Here is a 19,170-nt window from a genome sequence, read left to right as displayed (position 1 = left end):
GAAGGAAAGGGCTCGTGGGGGACGGGGAGCCCCATCTCACCTCACCCCCCAATGTCTTCGTGAAGAGGGATGTCAGTCTCTAGCAGACTAGCATCCTAAGTATCTGGTGGTAGTGGCCGGTAGAGGGGGTCGCCCATGGGGGAGTGATAGAGGCCAATTGATGATGCTGGGGTTCCTTGGAGAAAATAATTCAGGAGACACTTTGAACTGTAGCCTCTGAAGGAAAAGGGGAGGGCGGTGGTACTCTGGGTTATCACTGACGGGCCCACGAGGAGAAGCCTCATCTCTGCCAGTAACTGGTCAAAGTGCTTGCTCTGCCACAGTGCTCCAAGGCACATACATACATAGGGCTAGGTCCCGGTGGTGAGGCAGGCTTCTGCCCCTGGGTTGAGAGGTAAGATTGGAGCGGCCCAACATTTTTAGTTATACAGGTACAGGTAGACCTTAGTTTACACAGCACTGGATTCCTGATAATTACTATGTGACTTGAATTCTTCTTTTTTTTTTTTCTTTTTTGAGATAGGGTCTTGCTCTGTCACTCAGGCTGGAGTGCAGTGGTGTGATCTCAGCTCACTGCAACCTCTGCCTCCTGGGCTCAAGCAATTCTCCTGCCTTAGCCTCCCAAGTAGCTGGGATTACAGGCGCACACCACCGTGCCCAGTTAATTTTTATATTTTTAGTACAGACAGGATTTCACCATGTTGGGCAGGCTGGTCTCAAACTCCTGGCCTTAGGTGATCCACCTGCCTCAGCCTCCCAGAGTGCTGGGATGACAGGCATTGAGCCACCACTCCCGGCCGGTCCATTCCTTCTTCAATGGACATTTGGGTGGGTGCTTCTACCTTGTGGCTATTGTGGATAATGCTGCTATGAACATGGGTAGACAAATATCTCTTGGAGGCCCTGCTTTGAGGAACTGCTGGGTCATATGGTAATTCTCGGTTTAATTTTTTGAGAAATCGTCATACTGTTTTCCACAGCAGCTGGACCCTTTTACATTCCCACCAACAGTGAACAAGGGTTCCATTATCTTCACATCCATGCCAGCACTTACTATTTTTAGCACTTTTTTTTTTTTTCTGTATTTGGTAGAGATGAGGTTTCACTATGTTGGCCAGGCTGGTCTTGAACTCCTGGCCTCAAGCAATCCACCTGCCTCGGCCTCCCAAAGTGCTGGGATTACAGGCATGAGCCGCTGCGCCTGGCCCCAGTCTTCTTGGGAAACCTCTCTGAGAGTCCCTCTAGTGGACTCCACCCACGCCTCAGTGGGTGGCCAGAACACACTCACCTCTAAACCAGACACAGCAGGGGGAATGGGATTAGCATTAATGGCCTAGCAACACCGATCTCTTCCCCTGGCCTGGAGAGAAGGTCAACTTCCCAGTCCAGGAACAGCGGAGTAAGGTTGGGGTTTGAGAGAATTCCAATTCTTGCCGCTTGTGAGCGGTTTGACTGTGGAGGAGTGATTCAGTCACTCCGAGCCTCAATTCTGCATCTCTGAAATATGGATAATGATATCTATATAGACTAGTACGAGGACTACATGAAAAAAATGTACATGAGAGACCTGGCTCACAGAAGTGCTCAGTAAACATGTTTTCTGTTTCTTACAAGGTACCCGAGACGTGAAAAAGACCACAGGTTTCGAAGTAAGACTTGAGTTCATCTCTAGGCTCTTTGCCTTACCCAAGGCCAGTTATTTTCACTTCTGAGTGAGGTTTGTGTGAGATGATGTCAAGGTGGGAAAGGTTCTCAGCAAATCTTGTTTTCCATCCTTTGAGGCTCACACAGCTTTACCAGATAATTTGAAATGAAAGAACCAAACAGGGAGATGTAGATGGTCTGGGAAGAAGCTTCCCCCGTCTGCTAACACAACTCCCCTCCCTCTCCAGCCTTCCTTATGTTCCTTTAAGCATGGGTGGCAGGTATCTGAGTCAGAAGCACCCAGGGAGTTGCTTAGCCTGGCCTGGTGGCTCGTAATCCCACCACTTTGGGAGGCGGAGACAGGAGGATTACTTGAGGCCAAGTTTGAGATCAGCCTGAGCAACAGTGAGACTATGCCTTAAAAAATAATAATAATTAGCTGGGCATGGTGGTGCACACTTGTGGTCTCAGCCACTCAGGAGGCTGAGTTAGGAAGACTGCTTGAGTCAAGCAGGTTGAGGTTATAGTGAGCTATGATCATTCCATTGCACTCTAGCAGCCTGGGAGATGGACCAAGCCCCCGTTTCCAAGAAAAGCATATTCCTGGGCTCCCTCCAGGCCTATTGACTCAGACTCTTGGGGAGATAATGCCTATTGGAACCTGTGTTTTAAGAAGCTTCCCAGATGATTCTTAGGGATACAGTTTGGGGAACATTTTGGAAGGGATAAGAATTGTAGGGGAATAGCCTCAGTGGACCACTGGCTAATTCTCCTCCGTCTCCCAGGCCCACCTCCTGGGCCAAGCAGGCCTTTTTCCAAGGCTGTGCCAAAAGTCTGCAAGCTGCCTGGGCACCTCTAGGCAGAACCAGTAGAAAGCCACTGTGGGGACCAGCAACGTAGCAGGAAACTCAAATTCACAGAGGGGAAGTGTACTTGTTCACCTGTCAGGACTGGGACTGTATCAGAAATTTCCTGTCTTCTATGACACCAGTAAATGGGGTTCTCCATGAAGCTAATGAAGTGTGAGCTCCAGGGCCCTCACTGGCCAGGGCCCTAGAGTTCCAGGTGGGGAAGAGAAGCCAGGTGGCCATCAGGAAGCCTTTCCATGTGCACATTTCTGGTAAACTGCTTAAAGAGGTCCTAAAAACAAAGGGCTGGGCATGTTGGCTCGTGCCTATAGTCCCAGCACTTTGGGAGGCTGAGGTGGGTGGATTGCTTGAGCCCAGGAGTTCAAGACCAGCCTGGGCAACATGGTAAAACTTCACCTCTCCAAAAAAAAAAAAAAGTTAGCTGGGTGTGGTGGCACACACGTGTAGTCCCAGCTACTTAGGAGGCTGAGGTGGGAGAATCACCTCTGAGCCTGGGAAGTCAAGGCTGCAGTGAGCTGTGACTGTGCCCCTGCACTCCAGCGTGGGTGAGGGCGTGAGACCCTGACCCTGTCTCCAAACAAAACAAGAGAACCTGAATGAGACTCCAGAAATTTCTTTCAATTTGTTTTCTCATTCTTAGACACGTATTGACTTTCATATTGTGTGAATTGCAGACCATTCGTCCTGCACACCAGTGATCTAAGATGATGATAAACTTCAGGCTGTTCCTTGCTCCCAAAATGCCCTTTTCTGAAGCAGCAAAGTGGGGAAGGGAAAGGCAACTCTGACACAGTGGCAGCTTCTAAGCACGCTGCCAAGCAAGCCATCCCCAAAACAAAAATCCCCACACAATAAACCATTGTGTGGTTTATAACGTAAGTAGAAGCAAAATATACGACGACAATTACACTATGCATGGAGAGAGGAAATTGAAGTGTGCCGTTTTAAGGCTCTAACAATACACATGAAATATTAATAGTGAAATATTTGAATGGCGGTGAACTAGACATGCATACTGTAAACTGTAAGCAACCATTAAAACCCAACAAAGATATATCACCAATAAAGTAGACATAATAGAATTCTACAACATACTAAATCTAACAGAAGGCAAGAAAAGAGGAACAAAAAACATATAGGAAAAATTGGAAAAAAATAGTGAGTTGGTGAGTTAGATTCAATCATATTGATAATTGCATTCAATGTAAATGTCTAAGAACTCTAACTAAAAGGCAGAGATTGGGCCAGGCACAGTGGCTCATGCCTGTAATCCCAGCACTTTGGGAGGCTGAGGTGGGTGGATCACTTGAGGTCAAGAGTTTGAGACCAGCCTGGGCAACATGGTGAAACCACGTCTCTACTAAAAATACAAAAAATTAGCTGGGCCTAGTGGACCGCACCTGTAGTCCCAGCTACTTGGGAGGCTGAGGCATGAGAATTGCTTGAACCTGGGAGGCAGAGGTTGCAGTGAGCCGAGATTACACCACTGCACGTCAGCCTGGATGACAGAGTAAAACTGTATCTCAAAACAAACAAACAAAAAAAAAAAACAAAAGCAAAACCAAAAAGCAGAGATTGTTATATTGAAATAAAAATGTAAGATCAAAATATGCTGTATTAAAAAAACCCACTTTATATATAATGACGTACACAGATTAAAAATAAAAGAATGGAAAAAATTGAAAAAACACTAATCATAAGAAAGTTAGTGTCGTATAGAAATATCAAAGTTGAGTTCAGAACAAGAAATATAAGCCGGGCGCGGTGGCTCACGCCTGCAATCCCAGCACTTTGGGAGGCCAGGGTGGGCAGAACACTTGAGGTCAGGAGTTTGAGACCAGGCTAGACAACATGGTGAAACCCTGTCTCTACTAAAATGCAAAAATTAGCCAGGCGTGGTGGCGCACGCCTGTAATCCCAGCTACTTAGGAGGCTGAGGCAGAAGAATCGCTTGAACCCAGGCCTCAGAGGTTGCAGTGAGCCAAGATCACGCCACTGTACTCTAGTCTGGGTGACAGAGCAAGACTCTCTCTCAAACAAAAAACAACAAGAAATATAACCAAGGATAAAGAAGATTTTCATAATAAGTAAATGGTGAATTTATCAAGAAGACATAATTATAAATGTATAGGCACCCAATAACAGAAATTCAAAATACACGAGGCAACATTTGACAAAAACTTGAAATGCTGAAAATATTCCTTTTAAGGTCAAGGTAGGCTGGGCGGGGTGGCTCATGCCTGTAATCCCAGCACTTTGGGAGGCCAAGGAGGGCGGATCACCTGAGATCAGGAGTTTGCAAATAGACTGGCCAACATGGTGAAACCCCGTCTCTACTAAAAATACAAGAATTAGCCGGGCGTGCTGGTACGTGCTTGTAATCCCAGTGAGGAGGCTGAGGCAGGAGAATCGCTTGAACCCGGGAGGGGGAGGTTGCAGTGAACAACCAGGATTGTGCCACTGTACTCCATCCTGGGCGACCAAGGGAGACTGTCCCCGCCCTCTGCAAAAAAAAAAATCAACATTGTTTGGGGAGGTCTTGGTCAAAGGCATGCACAAAATTTTTTAAAAGTTATATGGATTTGGGAGGGAGAAACAGAATTGTCATTATTTGCAGATGATACAACTAAGTAGAAAACTCCAAAGAATATCAGATATGCTACTAGAACTAACAAGACAGCTTAGCAAGATTGTTAGATACAACTCTGTCTATAAAAGTCAATTACAACCACAGACTTGGAGAAAATATTTGCAAAACACATATCTGATAAAGGACTTGTGCCAAAATATACAAATAACCCTTGAAACTCAACAGGAAAACAAACAGCCCAATTAAAAAGTAGGCAAAAGATCTGAATAGACACCTTGTTAAAGATAAACAGATGGCAAATAAGCGTATAAAAAGATGCTCAGTATCATATGTCCTTAGGAATTGCCAAATAAACCCACTACTCACTTATTAGAATGAATAAAATCCAAAACATTGAGAACACCAAATGCCGGCAAGCCTGCAGAGCAATAGGAACTGTCATTCATTGATTTTGCATTTTGGGAATGCAAAATGGTATAGCTACTTTGGAAGACATTCTGGCAGTTTCTTATAAAACATGTTTAGTTTAATATGGTAAATTTATGTTTAAATTTTACTATACGATCTGTCAATCATACTCCTTGGTATTTACCCAAATGAGATGAAAACTTGAGTTCACACAAAAATCTGCACATGAGGTTTTTTTTTTTTTTTTTTTTTTTTTTTTTTTTTTTTGAGACAGAGTCTCACTCTGTCACCCAGGCTGGAGTGAAGTGGTGCGATCTCTGCCTCTTGGGTTCAAGCAAGGTGGATCACTTGAGGTCCGGAGTTGGAGACCAGCCTGGCCAACATGGTGAAACCCTGTCTCTACTAAAAATACAAAAATTAGCCGGGCATGGTGGCGGGCACCTGTAGTTCCAGTTACTCTGGAGGCTGAGGCAGGAGAATCGCTTGAACCTGGGAGGCAGAGACTGCAGTGAGCCGAGATCGCACCACTGCACTCCAGTCTTGGCGAGACTTTTTCTTAATTAAATATCACATGAGGCCAGGTGCGGTGGCTCATGCCTGTAATCCTGTCTCAAAAATAAATAAATAAATAAATGGGCAAAAGATAAGATAAACATTTCACAGAAAAAGAAAACTTAAATGCCTAGAAACGTATAAAGACTTTAAAATTTATTAATAATCAGGAAAATGTAAATCAGAAGCACAGCTAGATGCCAATTGAATACCTACCAGATTGGCAAACATTAAAGACTTGGTCAGCATCAAGTGGCAAGGATATGGAGTAATGGGGACTAAATTTTTCGGCTGGTAGGACCGTCAAGTGTTACAGCCACTTCGGAAAATAGTTTTGATGGCTGCTATGAAGCAGGAATTATCAGATGATCTTTTAAATAATATATCTAGCATGGTGTCAGGGGCTTTGATTTTTTCATCGTGCATGTAGAGGTGCACAGTCCTCTTCTGATCTTTTCTTTCCTTCCTCCTTCCCTGTCTTTTTCCTTCCTTCCTTCCCTTCCTTCCTTCCTTCCCTTCCTTCCTTCCCTCTCTTCCCTCCCCTCCCTTCCCTTCTTTCCCTTCTTCCCTCTTTCCTTCCTCCCTTCCTCCCTTCCTCCCTTCCTCCCTTCCTCCCTTCCTCCCTTCCTCTCTCTCTCTCTCTCTCTCTCTCTCTTTCTCTCTCTCTCTCTTTCTTTCTTTCTCTCTCTTTCTTTTGCTGGAGTCTCACTCTATTGCCCAGGCTGGAGTACAGTGGCGTGATCTCGGCTCACTGCAACCTCCGCCTTGTGGGTTCAGGCAATTCTCCAGCCTCAGCCTCTTGAGTAGCTGGGACTACAGGTGTGCGCTACCATGCCCAGCTAACTTTCTTTTTGTATTTTTTGTTAGAGACAGGGTTTCACCATGTTGGCCAGGCTGGTCTCAAACTGCTGACCTCATGTTCCATCCTCCTCAGCCTCCAAAGTGCTGGGATTACAGGCGTAAGCCACCGCGCCTGGCCTGATCTGTCTTTCAAGTACGTATAACTTTTAGCAATATGAAGATGTCATGTACAACATTATAACCAAGACAGCAAATTATCAAGACAAGCAGGCAGAGGTTCCTTTTGGAGGTTATTTTTGCATGGTGGTTATTTGCATAAATATTTTTATTTATCTATTTAATTTATTTCCTAGAGTTGTAGGAGTCTAACAAGGCTCTATTGCTCAAACAGAGCTGGAAATAGTGATGAATATTCACATACATATCCACTCTTCATGGAACAAGACAGTGTTGTTTGGAAGTTCTTAACCAAATTAATCAGATTCTTTGAACTACTTTTGTGATGCTGAGTGTTATCTTTCCCAGTGGCTGCGTGGGAGTTGGGCACCAGTTTTGATCTCTTTGACTCTTTTAGTTAATTATAAAAAAACATTTTTAAGGCCAGGCTCTAGAATTTCATTATATGACATTAGAAAAGAATAACTAGCTTGTGGAGCTGTTTGGTTAGAAGATGGAGAGAGGGCTGAGTAAGACTTCACTTAATAAAAGTGTAATATCTTTTTTCCTGCTTTAATAAAATTAAACATGCACTTTCCTTACAATCTACCAATCCTATGTCTAGAGAAATCATTACATCTGCAGCAGGAGCTATGCATGATAATGTTCATAGGAGCACTGGTCATAATAGCAATAAAAACTGGCAATAGTCCAAATATCTGTTAGCAGTAGAATGTATACATAAAACTGTGGTGTGTTTATCCAACAGAATACTATACAGACTGGGCGCGGTGGCTCACACCTGTAATCCCAGCACTTTGGGAGGCTGAGGCAGATGGAGTACCTGAGTTCAGGAGTTCAGGACCAGCCTGACCAACATGGTGAAACCCCGTCTCTACTAAAAGAAATCAGCCAGGTGTGGTAGTGTGCACCTATAATCTCAGCTACTCAGGAGGCTGAGACGGGAGAATCACTTGAACCTGGGAGGCGGAGGTTGCAGTGAGCTGAGGTCATGCCACTACACTCCAGCCTGGGCAACGAGAGCGAAACTCTGTCTCAAAACAAACAAAAACCTGTACAGCAGTGAAAATGAATGAACTACAACTATAGATATAATATGCATGGATTATAAAAATAATGTAAAAATTTAAAAAACTGAAATGTATGATTCCATTTCTATAAAGTTCAAAATAGACAAAACCAAATCATATAGTATTGTCCAGGGATGCACATGTAGGCACAAAGGAACGATTACAAAAAACTAGGATTGTGGTTAGCCTTCCAGTGGGGGAAGAGGAAGCGGTTGGGGAAGCCTGCATGTGTTGCTGATACTCTATTTTTTACACCGAATGGTTGTTCAGGGAGGTGTTCATTTTATCACTTTTTAAGTTGTACATATACTGGCTGGGCACGGTGGCCCATTCCTGTAATCCCAGTGCTTTGGGAGGCTGAGGCAGGCGGATCACCTGAGGTCAGGAGTTCGAGACCAGGTTGGCCAATATGGTGAAACCCTGCTCTACTAAAAATACAAAATTAGCTGGGTGTGGTAACACGCGCCTGTAATCCCAGCTACCTGGGAGTCAGGCTGAGGCAGGAGAATTGCTTGAACCCAGGGGGTGGAGGTTGCAGTGAGCCAAGATTGCACCATTGCACTCCAGACTGGGTGGCAGAGTGAGACTCCCTCTTAAATAAATAAATCAACCAACCAACCAACCAACATATGCATTCTCTTGCAAACATATTTCACAAGGCATTATTTATTTATTTATAGAGATGGGCACAAATTCAGGTGAGTTTGTAGACTGGGAGATTGCCTAAATTGTCTCTGTATTTTCACTGAAGCGTAAAGCGAGGTTCTCAGCGAAATGTCCGGGGAAGGTGTGGGAGAGGTGAAGACAGAAACTATGAGTGTCATCCAGGAGAGCAGGAGAGTAGGCTGACAAGGGACTGTAGTACATTGTGGCGTGGTGTCATGTGCCCTTGTGAGGTTTGTGGATAGGATCAGTAAACTCTAATCAGTCAGCCTAGTTGTGTGGCTTTTTCTTCAACATTTAGCTCATCAGTCTCATGCAGAGAGGTCTCAGAACAGCACAGGTTTGCCAGGCTATTAAAATGGAGAAAGGGGCATGGGACTGGAGGGTACTGAGAAGGAAATGATTGAATTATTGGCCATGGAATTTAGGCTGAGTGAAAACAGGAAGATGGGAGGGAGGTGACGTTAGGATTGATGGATTTGAGATCTTGGTAAGTCGAAGACTTGGAATGTAGGGTACTAGTGTGGGCTGGGAAGTTCATGGTTAGCGATGCTTAAAATTAAGATTTTTAGAAGTGGTTTAGAATGTTACTAGTGATGGGCTGGGCACGGTGGCTCACGCCTGTAATGTCAGCATTTTGGGAGGCCGAGGCCGGCGGATCATCTGAAGTCAGGAGTTCAAGACCAGCCTAACACGGTAAAACCCTGTCTCTACTAAAAATACAAAAATTAGCTGGGCATAGTGGTGGGAGCCTGTAATCCCAGCTACTAGGGAGGCGGAGGCAGGGGAATCGCTTGAACCTGGGAGGTAGGGGTTGCAGTGAGCTGAGATCGTGCCATTGCACTCCAGCCTGGGCAACAGAGCAAGACTCCATCTAAAAAAAAAAAGAATGTACTAGTGATGAAAAGTTGAAGGCTTCAAAGAATGGCTGACATGAAATCAAGACATTGAATGGTTCTCAGCTGAGGTCAGGACTGCTGATCCCCTGGGGGATGAAATGGGGAGTGCGCAAGGACACGTGATGTTGCAGACTGTGGAGGGGGTAGAAGGCTGGTAATGTGCAGGGAGGGTGCAGAGATGCCATAAGGCTCATATTGTGGAGGATTGCCTAGCACAAAGAATTGTCCTGCCCCAAATGACAGAGCCCCAGTTAAGAAGCACTGGGCTAGGGTACTGGACAGATCACCTATGTGAACGTGCAGAGTGACGACAAGGAAATGCTGGAGAGAAAGACAGTATGAGCAAGAAGAGGGACAATGAAGGGGAGTAGCTCATAGAACTGGCTAGCACAGGTTTCACTGGAGCTGGAGGTTTTGAAGGGAAGAGGAGAAATTATTTAGAAGCAGCAATTGGGAGATGGAGGGTACACTTAGGGAGAGAGATTCTCAAGGGACAGCCAGGTTTCGGGTAAAGCAGAAAGGTCAAGAAACATTTGAAAACATGGAGTCTACTGGGTCATTTGCCTGTCACAGATTGAGAGTTCCAGAGGGCACATTGGAAAGGGGGGACAGCAAGGATGAATAGGGGTGCTGGCCAGATAAGGGCATGTAGAGAGTTGTTGGGGATGAGTCTGGAGATGGGTGGCCTGGGGGGCTTGGGCTTTCCATGATGACTCAAGTGAACAGGATGGCCACCTGAAGCGCCTGGCCCTGGTGGTCTCTCACAGGAGGTTGGATCTCAGTTGGACAATAGTCCTGAATCCTTAGTGCATAGATCAGGGGCTTCTAGGTAACTCCTCCCTGTAGAAACACCAGAGGGTTCAAATTCATGGTTCATGTTTATTGGGACGGGTAGTCCTGGAATAATTTATGTAGCTTGAGTCAAACCCAGTAAAAATCTAGGAAGTCTTACTGCACCTATACTGAATTTTGGAGGGGAGTCACCTAGCAGGTCCTTCAGATACTCACATGTTCAGGTTGCCCGACATTAACTCATCCAGGAACCACGCAGAACTGGGTCTTATGAAATGCAGCAGTGCTTCTTAAACATCAACGTACTCATGAATCACCTGGGGATTTTGCTAAAATGCTGATTCTCATTTAGTAGGCCTGGGGTGGGCAGATTTGTCATTTCAGAGAAGTATGTGCTCGCATGGAAAGAAGAGATGCTTTAGAATTGGTTGAGTTCAAATATGGGCCTTCCCTACGCCATCTGTGTGGTCTTGGGCAACTGTCTTTGTGTAAAGCAGGAATGATATCATAGGCTGTTGTGAGAATTAAATGAAATAATGTGTGTAGTACTCAGCATGGGCCCAAGCACAAAGCAGAGGTAAAGATTTTCATTTTTTTTTTGGTTTTGTCATCAAAACCCACAACGTGACCTTCTGTGGATTATCAACTGCTTGCCAGGGGGTAATGCCAGGGTATTTCTGTGGCACCTACTCACTGATCCTGGCAGAGGGAGAGGAAGGCTTGAGAGTTTTCCTCAGTCTTTGTTTATGCCTGAGTCTTGTGGCCTGGCTCCCATACATCTTCTGGTTTTTTGATCTGAAAATCCCAGCCCCGCTGAAGTGGATATGCACTGGCCATGTAGACTGAAGAGTGTGAGGTAGACCAAATTGCTTTTCTTAGTCTGATTGGTTCTTCACTTCCCTATCAAATGCATCTTCTTCCAGTGGAGTAATGCAGGCCTCATTCACTCCACTCCACTTTGAGGAGCCTGGTGTAGTGGCTTTGGGAACTTTACTCCCGAGTCTACGTATTTACAAGGCTGTGAAGACAGCCTCATGGGTGGGGCTTCAGATGTACCTGAAGGCTGTCCAGGTATAAATCCCACAGATCACCTAGACATCTGGGGTGTGAAGGAAACAGTCTGGTAGCCAGTGGCTTAGAACCAGGCAACTGTTCCTAAGGGAGGGGTCAGGTGTCAGGGAGGCACTCAAAGATGGGGATTCTACACCAGTCCTCACCAGCATGGGACCGTGACGCCTTCCCAGATCACGACAGGGCTCCAGAATAGAGGGGCTCATCTACTCAGGAGGATGAATGCCTCCGAGTATGGTGAGAGGAGACTCTTTACGTCCCCTGTTGGCTTTAACAGGAAGGAATGACTGAGGGGCAGGTATGAGAGGCCTCAGCAATGCTCTGGGCTTTGACTCCATAAGTAAGTAAGTAGCTGTCTGCCACTGATTTAATTCCTGGAACGTATAGCCAGAAGCTGTTAATCTTTATTAGCATTGACTTCTGCAAAGTTATTATAGAACAAGGTCAATATCTGGGTGATTAGGAGAACTTCAGGAGCAGGTAATGAAAAATACACAACGAAAGACCACTGTCCTCCAGATACTTGGCATTCTTTCTCTAAGCAAGATCCCGAAGTTGCTTTACCAGCTTTGAATTTGTAACCTCCTTGTGAGAGTCTATTAGGAACCTGTGTTAGCCTGGGGGAAGAGCTCCCCTTTGCCTATTGTTCTGGAGGCCAGAACAAGTAAGTTGTACATAGATCATTCTTGCTTAGCAGAGTGGACAGGCATTGACGGGTCACAAAAGGCTGGTATTCATTAATTTAACAATAGTTAATTCAAGAGAAATTTTTGAATTAGTAGAGGAAAATATTACTCCACAGTGTGCAGAAAGGTCAATGGAGGAGAAAGGGGAAGGGGTAGGTTGGAGGTGCCAAGCATTGGAGGACAGGTCCGTGGGAAATGAGCTCATTCACTCAGGCTCCTGCTTGCTTTGCTGCTTCAAGACAAGCGAGTGTGTGTGCATGTGTCGGGGGTATTCCTCTGCAGGTCTGTCCCCTGCACTTGGGGGAAGGAGTCCATTCTAGCTTGCCCTTCTGCCTCCATTTCCCAGAAGCCAGGGCTGGCACTCCTACCTGTGAGCAGGTGTGGCTACGCTCTGACAGCTAAGGCACTGGCCCACAGATCTGCGCACAAGAGGAATGCAGGTGAATCAAGGTGCATGTGCATGTGAGAGGAAGACAGGATGGAGGGGGCTGGCTGTCATGCTCCTGCCAAGCACATGGGAGCCTTGGGTTTTAAAAATACACCTCCCCACCTCACCCAACACAAATACACAACAGTTGTAATGTGAAAGTCAGAAAGCACTATAAAACATTTCTTATAAAAGTATTTTTTTAATAAATCAATGTATTTCAATGTTGTAACATGATAGCCCAATGCTATATCAAGGTAGCAAAAGTGAAGATTCCTGGTATTTTGATATAAACACTATGAATGACAGTACACTTGCGTTCAACTTCACAAGAAATTATCTTCAGGTCCATAAAGATTCTTCGACAGCTGTAACACCTTTCAAACAGTAAAGATGTACATGTATTGAAAGAGTAGACAATGAAAGCCTAATAACTGAGCTGTGCTCTCAATGGTTGTATGGCTAGCTTGCTGAACAAAAATCTAAATCTTTTAAAGAAAATACAGCATATATCAAAGTTACAGAGTATCTTACAGAAATGGAGTCATAAGGAGACACACAGATTAGAACCCTGAAGCAGTGAATGTGTTTCTACCCGTTTTGTGATGGAAGCAGCCATGGATATCGAGTCCTGCAGCTAGCTGTCTGTGGTGTTGAATCTCCTCATACACACAATGCTACCAATGGACTAAAACCAGAATTCCCTGCTCTGTACAAATGCTGGTGATGGGTAACTTGCTCTATTGCTGTGGGTCAGAGCAACAGCTGGCTGGATTCAGGCATCAGGAAGAGGCTAAGATCATACACCACTGCCTTCTACACTCCAACAGTTACACTTTCCAAAGCTGATGCTCCCCTTGTAAGGGTCAAAAAAAAAACCCCAAGCGTGTTTAAAACAAACAGCAGAAACCAGTAGCTTCTGACCCTCTAACATGTATTACTGTCCACCCCACCATGAGAAGTATGTCCACCTGGTTACAACAGAGAGACTCCGTACCATATGTATATTCATGACCAGATTGTTCATATAGGATTTTTCTTAACAGAGATTAGGTTGAGATCTGTTTCAGATGATTCTTTTTCTCCAAGGGCAAGAAAAAGCTGGCTAAATGCTAGTTAATTAAATCCATTCTCAATTTTGAACTGTAGAGAAGAACCTGACTTGAATGAGATTTTCTAAAGGAAGACATTTATTTCTCAACCTCAGGTATAATTAGATTATAAGGAGTCTCATGTCCAGAATTGTATCTGCTGATTGTTAGTATGGTAATTGGCCTTAGGACACTATTTTTACTAGAACCCTTTACATTATTTTTAAACTCCAAATGCTGCAGATGAAAGTAAATACGACAAAATAATAAAATCACTTGTGTGCTGACTCGCTGGATTCTGGTTAAGCACAGATGGGATGTTGATATTCACCAAGAAGTGTCTAACTAACGGCTACTGTGTGTGTCAGTAGCCCAGGTTTCAATCATATGTACTTGAATGAATTAGAAAAAAACTGTACTCCTCACATTATTAAAAATATTACAAGCAAACTGTATCCAAGGCTTTGTACTAACCTGGGTTTTGGGGATAGGACTCTTTTTAGTGAACAAGTCACTGCTAGAGACTTAGTGTTTTGCTGATATCTCAATTTTAGACCTGAACCAAATGGACATCTCATGACGTTCATATATTCCTTTCTTCTGTCACACCTCTTGAAACAAGTGCTCTGCCCCCTAAAGAACTAAGGGTAATTTGTAAGGGCTTTCCTCTCTGGAAACAGAACAGTCGAAAGTATAAATTAGGTTAAGTGGCTTCATTGTCCTCAGGCCAATGCTTACAACCCAAGGTTTATTTTCCCTATGAACAGGGTGTGCTTACATTAATAAAATGAATCAAAATCAGCTTATGGAAAAGTTAAAAATATAGTTTACTGAAAGATTATGTATCCTCACACAGACCAATAGCAAACAATCCAATCTAAAAGTTTAAATAAATGTCAATAACTTTAAAACTATATTATATATATATAAAGCTGAAGTCACTGCCTTGGATAATTTTACACTGTATCCAATATTTTACGTAGGACATTCATTCTTAAGGCAGAAAAATTGAATTTGACATGTAATGACTTGGTTGTTACATCCAAGGGTCAAACTAGGAGTAGACTGGAGCAGACAGATTCCTTGCTAACAAGGATTTATCTGTGGTGACAATTTCATTCTTAGAGTATGTTACGTAAGAGACATACATTTGAGAGAACATATAAATATGAATCTTAAGACACAAATATGATTTTTTTAACGATTGGTCAATGAGACTAGGCATTCTATTATGACGTGAAATGACTCCCATGACAAACGCCAACATACTCTTTCTGATATGGTACATAAAGAGTATAAAATATCAACTACCTTTTTGGGGTGGACTTTAGATTCTAGTTTTCAAGGTTTAATATAAAAGGTAGCCTGAATAGTTAAAAGCAGTTGAATGTCAACTCACTGCTAACTTGGAAGGCTACCACTTAGGGTATTTCTATGCCATCAAAATCCTGTGCAAGGAGGAAATACATGTGTATTAAAATAAAAATGAAGCCCCTCCCCCAATGCATGTGCAACACAGTTGTCAGTTACTACCAAGAATATCTTGAATAAAAAACATCTAAACTATAGAATGAGTGGCATCAAAGTCAGAGAGACGTAAGAACATATCACCCCACCTAGGTGGACGGATATTTGGGATGAAAGCATGTATTCCATGGGCACCTGGGGAGATGAGCTACTCAGAGTGGACGAGGGTGTGAAGAGGAACTGGACCGTGTGCTCCTTCACCTCAGGCCAGTCTGGTTCTCTGCATCCTGGTGCCAACAACTTTAACAAAACAAACACAAATCTAAAAGACCATTCTTAAGCAGGTGATGGTGACTATAACTGTTTAAGTACCTTTTTGTGTGCCTATTATTTATGCCATAGATCTGGCAATTGTCAGAAGTATACAAAGATTACCTGCCTAATTTTTGAAGACACGATTTTCTCTTTCACGTGGCAGGAGTCCATGCAAGATTTGTAAACAGCGATACAAAATACTGTAAACATAACTTAACAGAGCTTATATAAAACAGAAGAAGTAAATCCAGATTGACGAGTGGGTAAAAAAAACAGAGGGCAGCTTCTTACAAAGTTCTCCCTCCTGCGCAAGTGATTTTTTTTTTTTTTTGATTACAAATATAATCCTGAGCTGAAAACTGGGATTTGGGGAGAGCCATCTTTGCATACAAAATATCCAAAGGATGCTTCTCTATTTACTTTTCTCTAGTGATATTCGACTGCCAGAGACAGTTCTGAATGTGTGACTTTGGAGACATTTATAGTTTAGTGTGGCGCCCGGGTCTGGAGCCTGCTGCAGTGCTTGCCATGGAAGCGGATGCGGCAGCATCCTCTGCTTCCTCCAGTTCATCCTGGAGCTCTTGGCTGACACTAGACTGCAGGGCTGCGGGCGTGAGCCACTCCTTCGGGAGACAACTCTGTAGAAAGGGTATACAGGAGCTGAAGTAGGCAAGCCGATTGATCCAGCGAGGAATCTCTTTCCCACAGAGAATCTACAGAAGAAAAAGAGTTCTGTATTAGGTAAGAGAGGTTAAGATTACCTCGTCCACTGACAGGGAGTGGAGGGTGGGAGGAGGGAGGTGGCTTACAGAGAAGCCACTGCAGAGTAGCCTTCAGTGGTGTTACTCCAGGCTTTTGATAACAAGCAGCTCTTTACTCAGGACCTGGGGCTCTTGACTCAGGACCTGGGGTCCCTACTGTTGGCTCCATTCCTTCCTTTCTAAAGAACCTTGTCAAGTTGCTTACTTTTCATATCTGAAATCAAGCTAATTTCACTTGGCTCCTTTCTTTGATCTCTGCAACTGCCGTGAGACACACTGAAAAGTACTTTGAACACACAGAAGACGCTTGTTAATACAATGTATTATTAGAGTAACAGAAGCTCCAGGCAACTGGAAGAGTCAATCTTGGATGTTTTCCTATTTGTGAGTTCTCCTTTTTCACAGATTCTTTTCGACTTTTCCCTTTCCTCCAGTGTCTATCACTCCATTTTTCCTGGTCTACATTTTACCCCTTTACTTTTCTCCCTGACTCACTTGTTTCAAGGAGCTCATCCTGGTCCAGAAAAAACAGCCTGGGTGATCGTGTCTCAAAGAAAAAAAAAAAAAGTGTGGGCCAGGTGCAGTGGCTCACGCCTGTAATCCCAGGACTTTGGGAGGCTGAGGCCGGCGGATTACAAGGTCAGGAGTTCGAGATCAGACCAGCCAGTATGATAAAACCCCGTCTCTACTAAAAATACAAAAAATTAGCAGGGCATGGTGGTGCACACCCGTATTCCCAGCTACTCGGGAGGCTGGGGCAAGAGAATCGCCTGAACCTGGGAGACGGAGGTTGCAGTGAGCCGAGATCACACCACTGCACTCCAGCCTGGGTGACAGAGTGAGACTCTGACACACACACACACACACACACACGTTTTCCCAAATGAAGACCTGGCTCCATGACTCCTCTGCGGAAGTAGGCCTGGAGTCAGATAAGGCATGGAAGCCTGGCCACGCTTCAGTCTGAAGACACCAGCAGGGGTAGAAATCGGTGCCAGGAGGAACCCTCCCGGCTGCTGATCTGCGTCTGTATTTCCCACTTCCCATCCCTACATTTCCTTAGGACTCTTGAACCCTTCCCCCGCTCCTATTTCAAATAGTAAGAACTGGGTCTATTCTACGCCCCTAACTTTATTCTTTATTATCCTCTTTCTCTTGTGCAGACAACGGACTGGGCTTCTGTTCATGCCCCACTGCCACTTTGTTGTTTTTGCCTCCAATTAAACCAAAGATTATGATCACGTGATCTCAGAGTACCATCTTAGATATCTGCTTAGATATCTGCATTTCTTAGGTAATAACTTTGGAAAGAGGTTTCAAAGAACCTTATGTCTAAAAATTAGCTAAAATTTAATAAGCTGGCACCTATAATTATACAACGTGTACCTTTTCTCCTAAAAGTTTAGTCCTACCTCTTAATGGTTATTACATTTATTTTAAATAGTATGTCTCTGTCTTAACTATAGGGAAAGTGAGATGGTCTCACTTGAGGGAAGGTAGCATGTGCTAACCACTTGTGATTATCAAGCACCTATCACACTGCCTGGGAGTACAGAGAGGTAGACACTTAAAAATATTTGGGCTGGGTGCAGTGGCTCACGCCTGTCATCGCAGCACTTTGGGAGGCCGAGGGCAGATCACGAGGTCAGGAGATCGAGACCATCCTGGCTAACACAGTGAAACCCCGTCTCTACTAAAAATACAAAAAATTAGCCAGGCATGGTGGCGGCGCCTGTAGTCCCAGCTGCTTGGGAGGCTGAGGCAGGAGAATGGCATGAACCCGGGAGGCGGAGCTTGCAGTGAGCTGAGATCATGCCATGGCACTCCAGCCTGGGCGACAGAGCAAGACTCCATCTCAAAAAAACAGAAAAAAATAAAATCAATAAATTGAAGAATGTGTACATGAGGCCAGGCACGGTGGCTCATGCCTGTAAATCTCTGTACTTTGGAAGTCCAACGCAGGAGGATTACTTGAGGCCAGGAGTTCAAGACCAGCCTGGGCAACATAGTAAGACCTTGTTTACACACACACACACACACACTCTCTCTCTCTCTCTCACTGGGTGTGGTGGTGTGTGCCTGTAGCCTCAGCTACTTGGGAGGCTAGGGCAGGGGGATTGCTTGGGCCCAGGAGGTTGAAGCTGCAGAGAGCCAAGACTGTGCCACCGCCCTACAGCCTGGATGACACAGTGAGATTCCATCTCAAAAACAAAACAAAACAAAAATGTGTATATCAACTACATCTGCTCTTAAAAATGCTGCCAAACAGGCCGGGCAGGTGAGGTGGTATCTTACACCTGTAACCCCAGCACTTTGGAAGGCGGAGGTAGGTGGATCACTTGAGGTCAGCAGTTCAAGACCAGCCTGGCCAACATAGTGAAACCTCGTCTCTACTAAAAATACAAAAATCAGCCAGGTGTGGTGGCACACACCTGTAATCACAGCTACTCAGGAGGATGAGGCAGGAGAATCGCTTGAACCCAGGAGGCAGAGGTTACAGTGAGCCAAGATCATGCCACTGCACTCCAGCCTGGGTGACAGAGCAAGACTTTGTCTCAACAGAAAAAAGAAAAAGAAAAAAAAAAAAAGCACTGGGACATATTTAGGGTTATCTGCATATTTAGAGGTTAATCATGTAAGTCGTGACTAAGACTATCTAGTTAAAGTGATAGCGACTGCTGCCTATTCAACAGCCATTTCCCTCATTCTCCTTCCCGAGTCCTAATTTCATTCAGTAATCTACCCTCCTCCATATAGCCAAGTGCTACAGGTGAAGATGACTTCATTCCAACCCCTGAGGGTGTGGCTTGATTAGCACAAAACAGAGTCCTATCTATAGCCACCTGGTTTTGTAGATAAAGTTTTTTTTTTTTTTTTTTTTTTTTTT

The 19,170-nt window shown here is 44.4% G+C and overlaps 1 protein-coding gene and 1 pseudogene across 1 annotated transcript in view; one reads left to right on the top strand and one right to left on the bottom strand.

Annotated features, from left to right (window-relative positions):
* Positions 1-12,831: 12,831 nt before the first annotated feature.
* The window catches only part of DESI2 (desumoylating isopeptidase 2), a 64,879-nt gene continuing 58,540 nt past the window's right edge, over positions 12,832-19,170 (bottom strand). Inside the window, 1 exon segment of the mRNA XM_017870405.1 lies at positions 12,832-16,235. Coding sequence (XP_017725894.1) covers positions 16,002-16,235 — 234 coding nt within the window. The 3' untranslated portion in view covers positions 12,832-16,001.
* The window catches only part of LOC108528540 (60S ribosomal protein L37 pseudogene), a 10,987-nt pseudogene continuing 9,039 nt past the window's right edge, over positions 17,223-19,170 (top strand).

The sequence above is a fragment of the Rhinopithecus bieti genome, unplaced genomic scaffold, assembly GCF_001698545.2.
Source record: "Rhinopithecus bieti isolate Rb0 unplaced genomic scaffold, ASM169854v2 scaffold_5132, whole genome shotgun sequence".
NCBI lineage: Eukaryota > Metazoa > Chordata > Mammalia > Primates > Cercopithecidae > Rhinopithecus > Rhinopithecus bieti.
The sequence above is the reverse complement of the archived record's forward strand: the minus strand, read 5'-3'. Positions and strand labels throughout refer to the sequence as shown.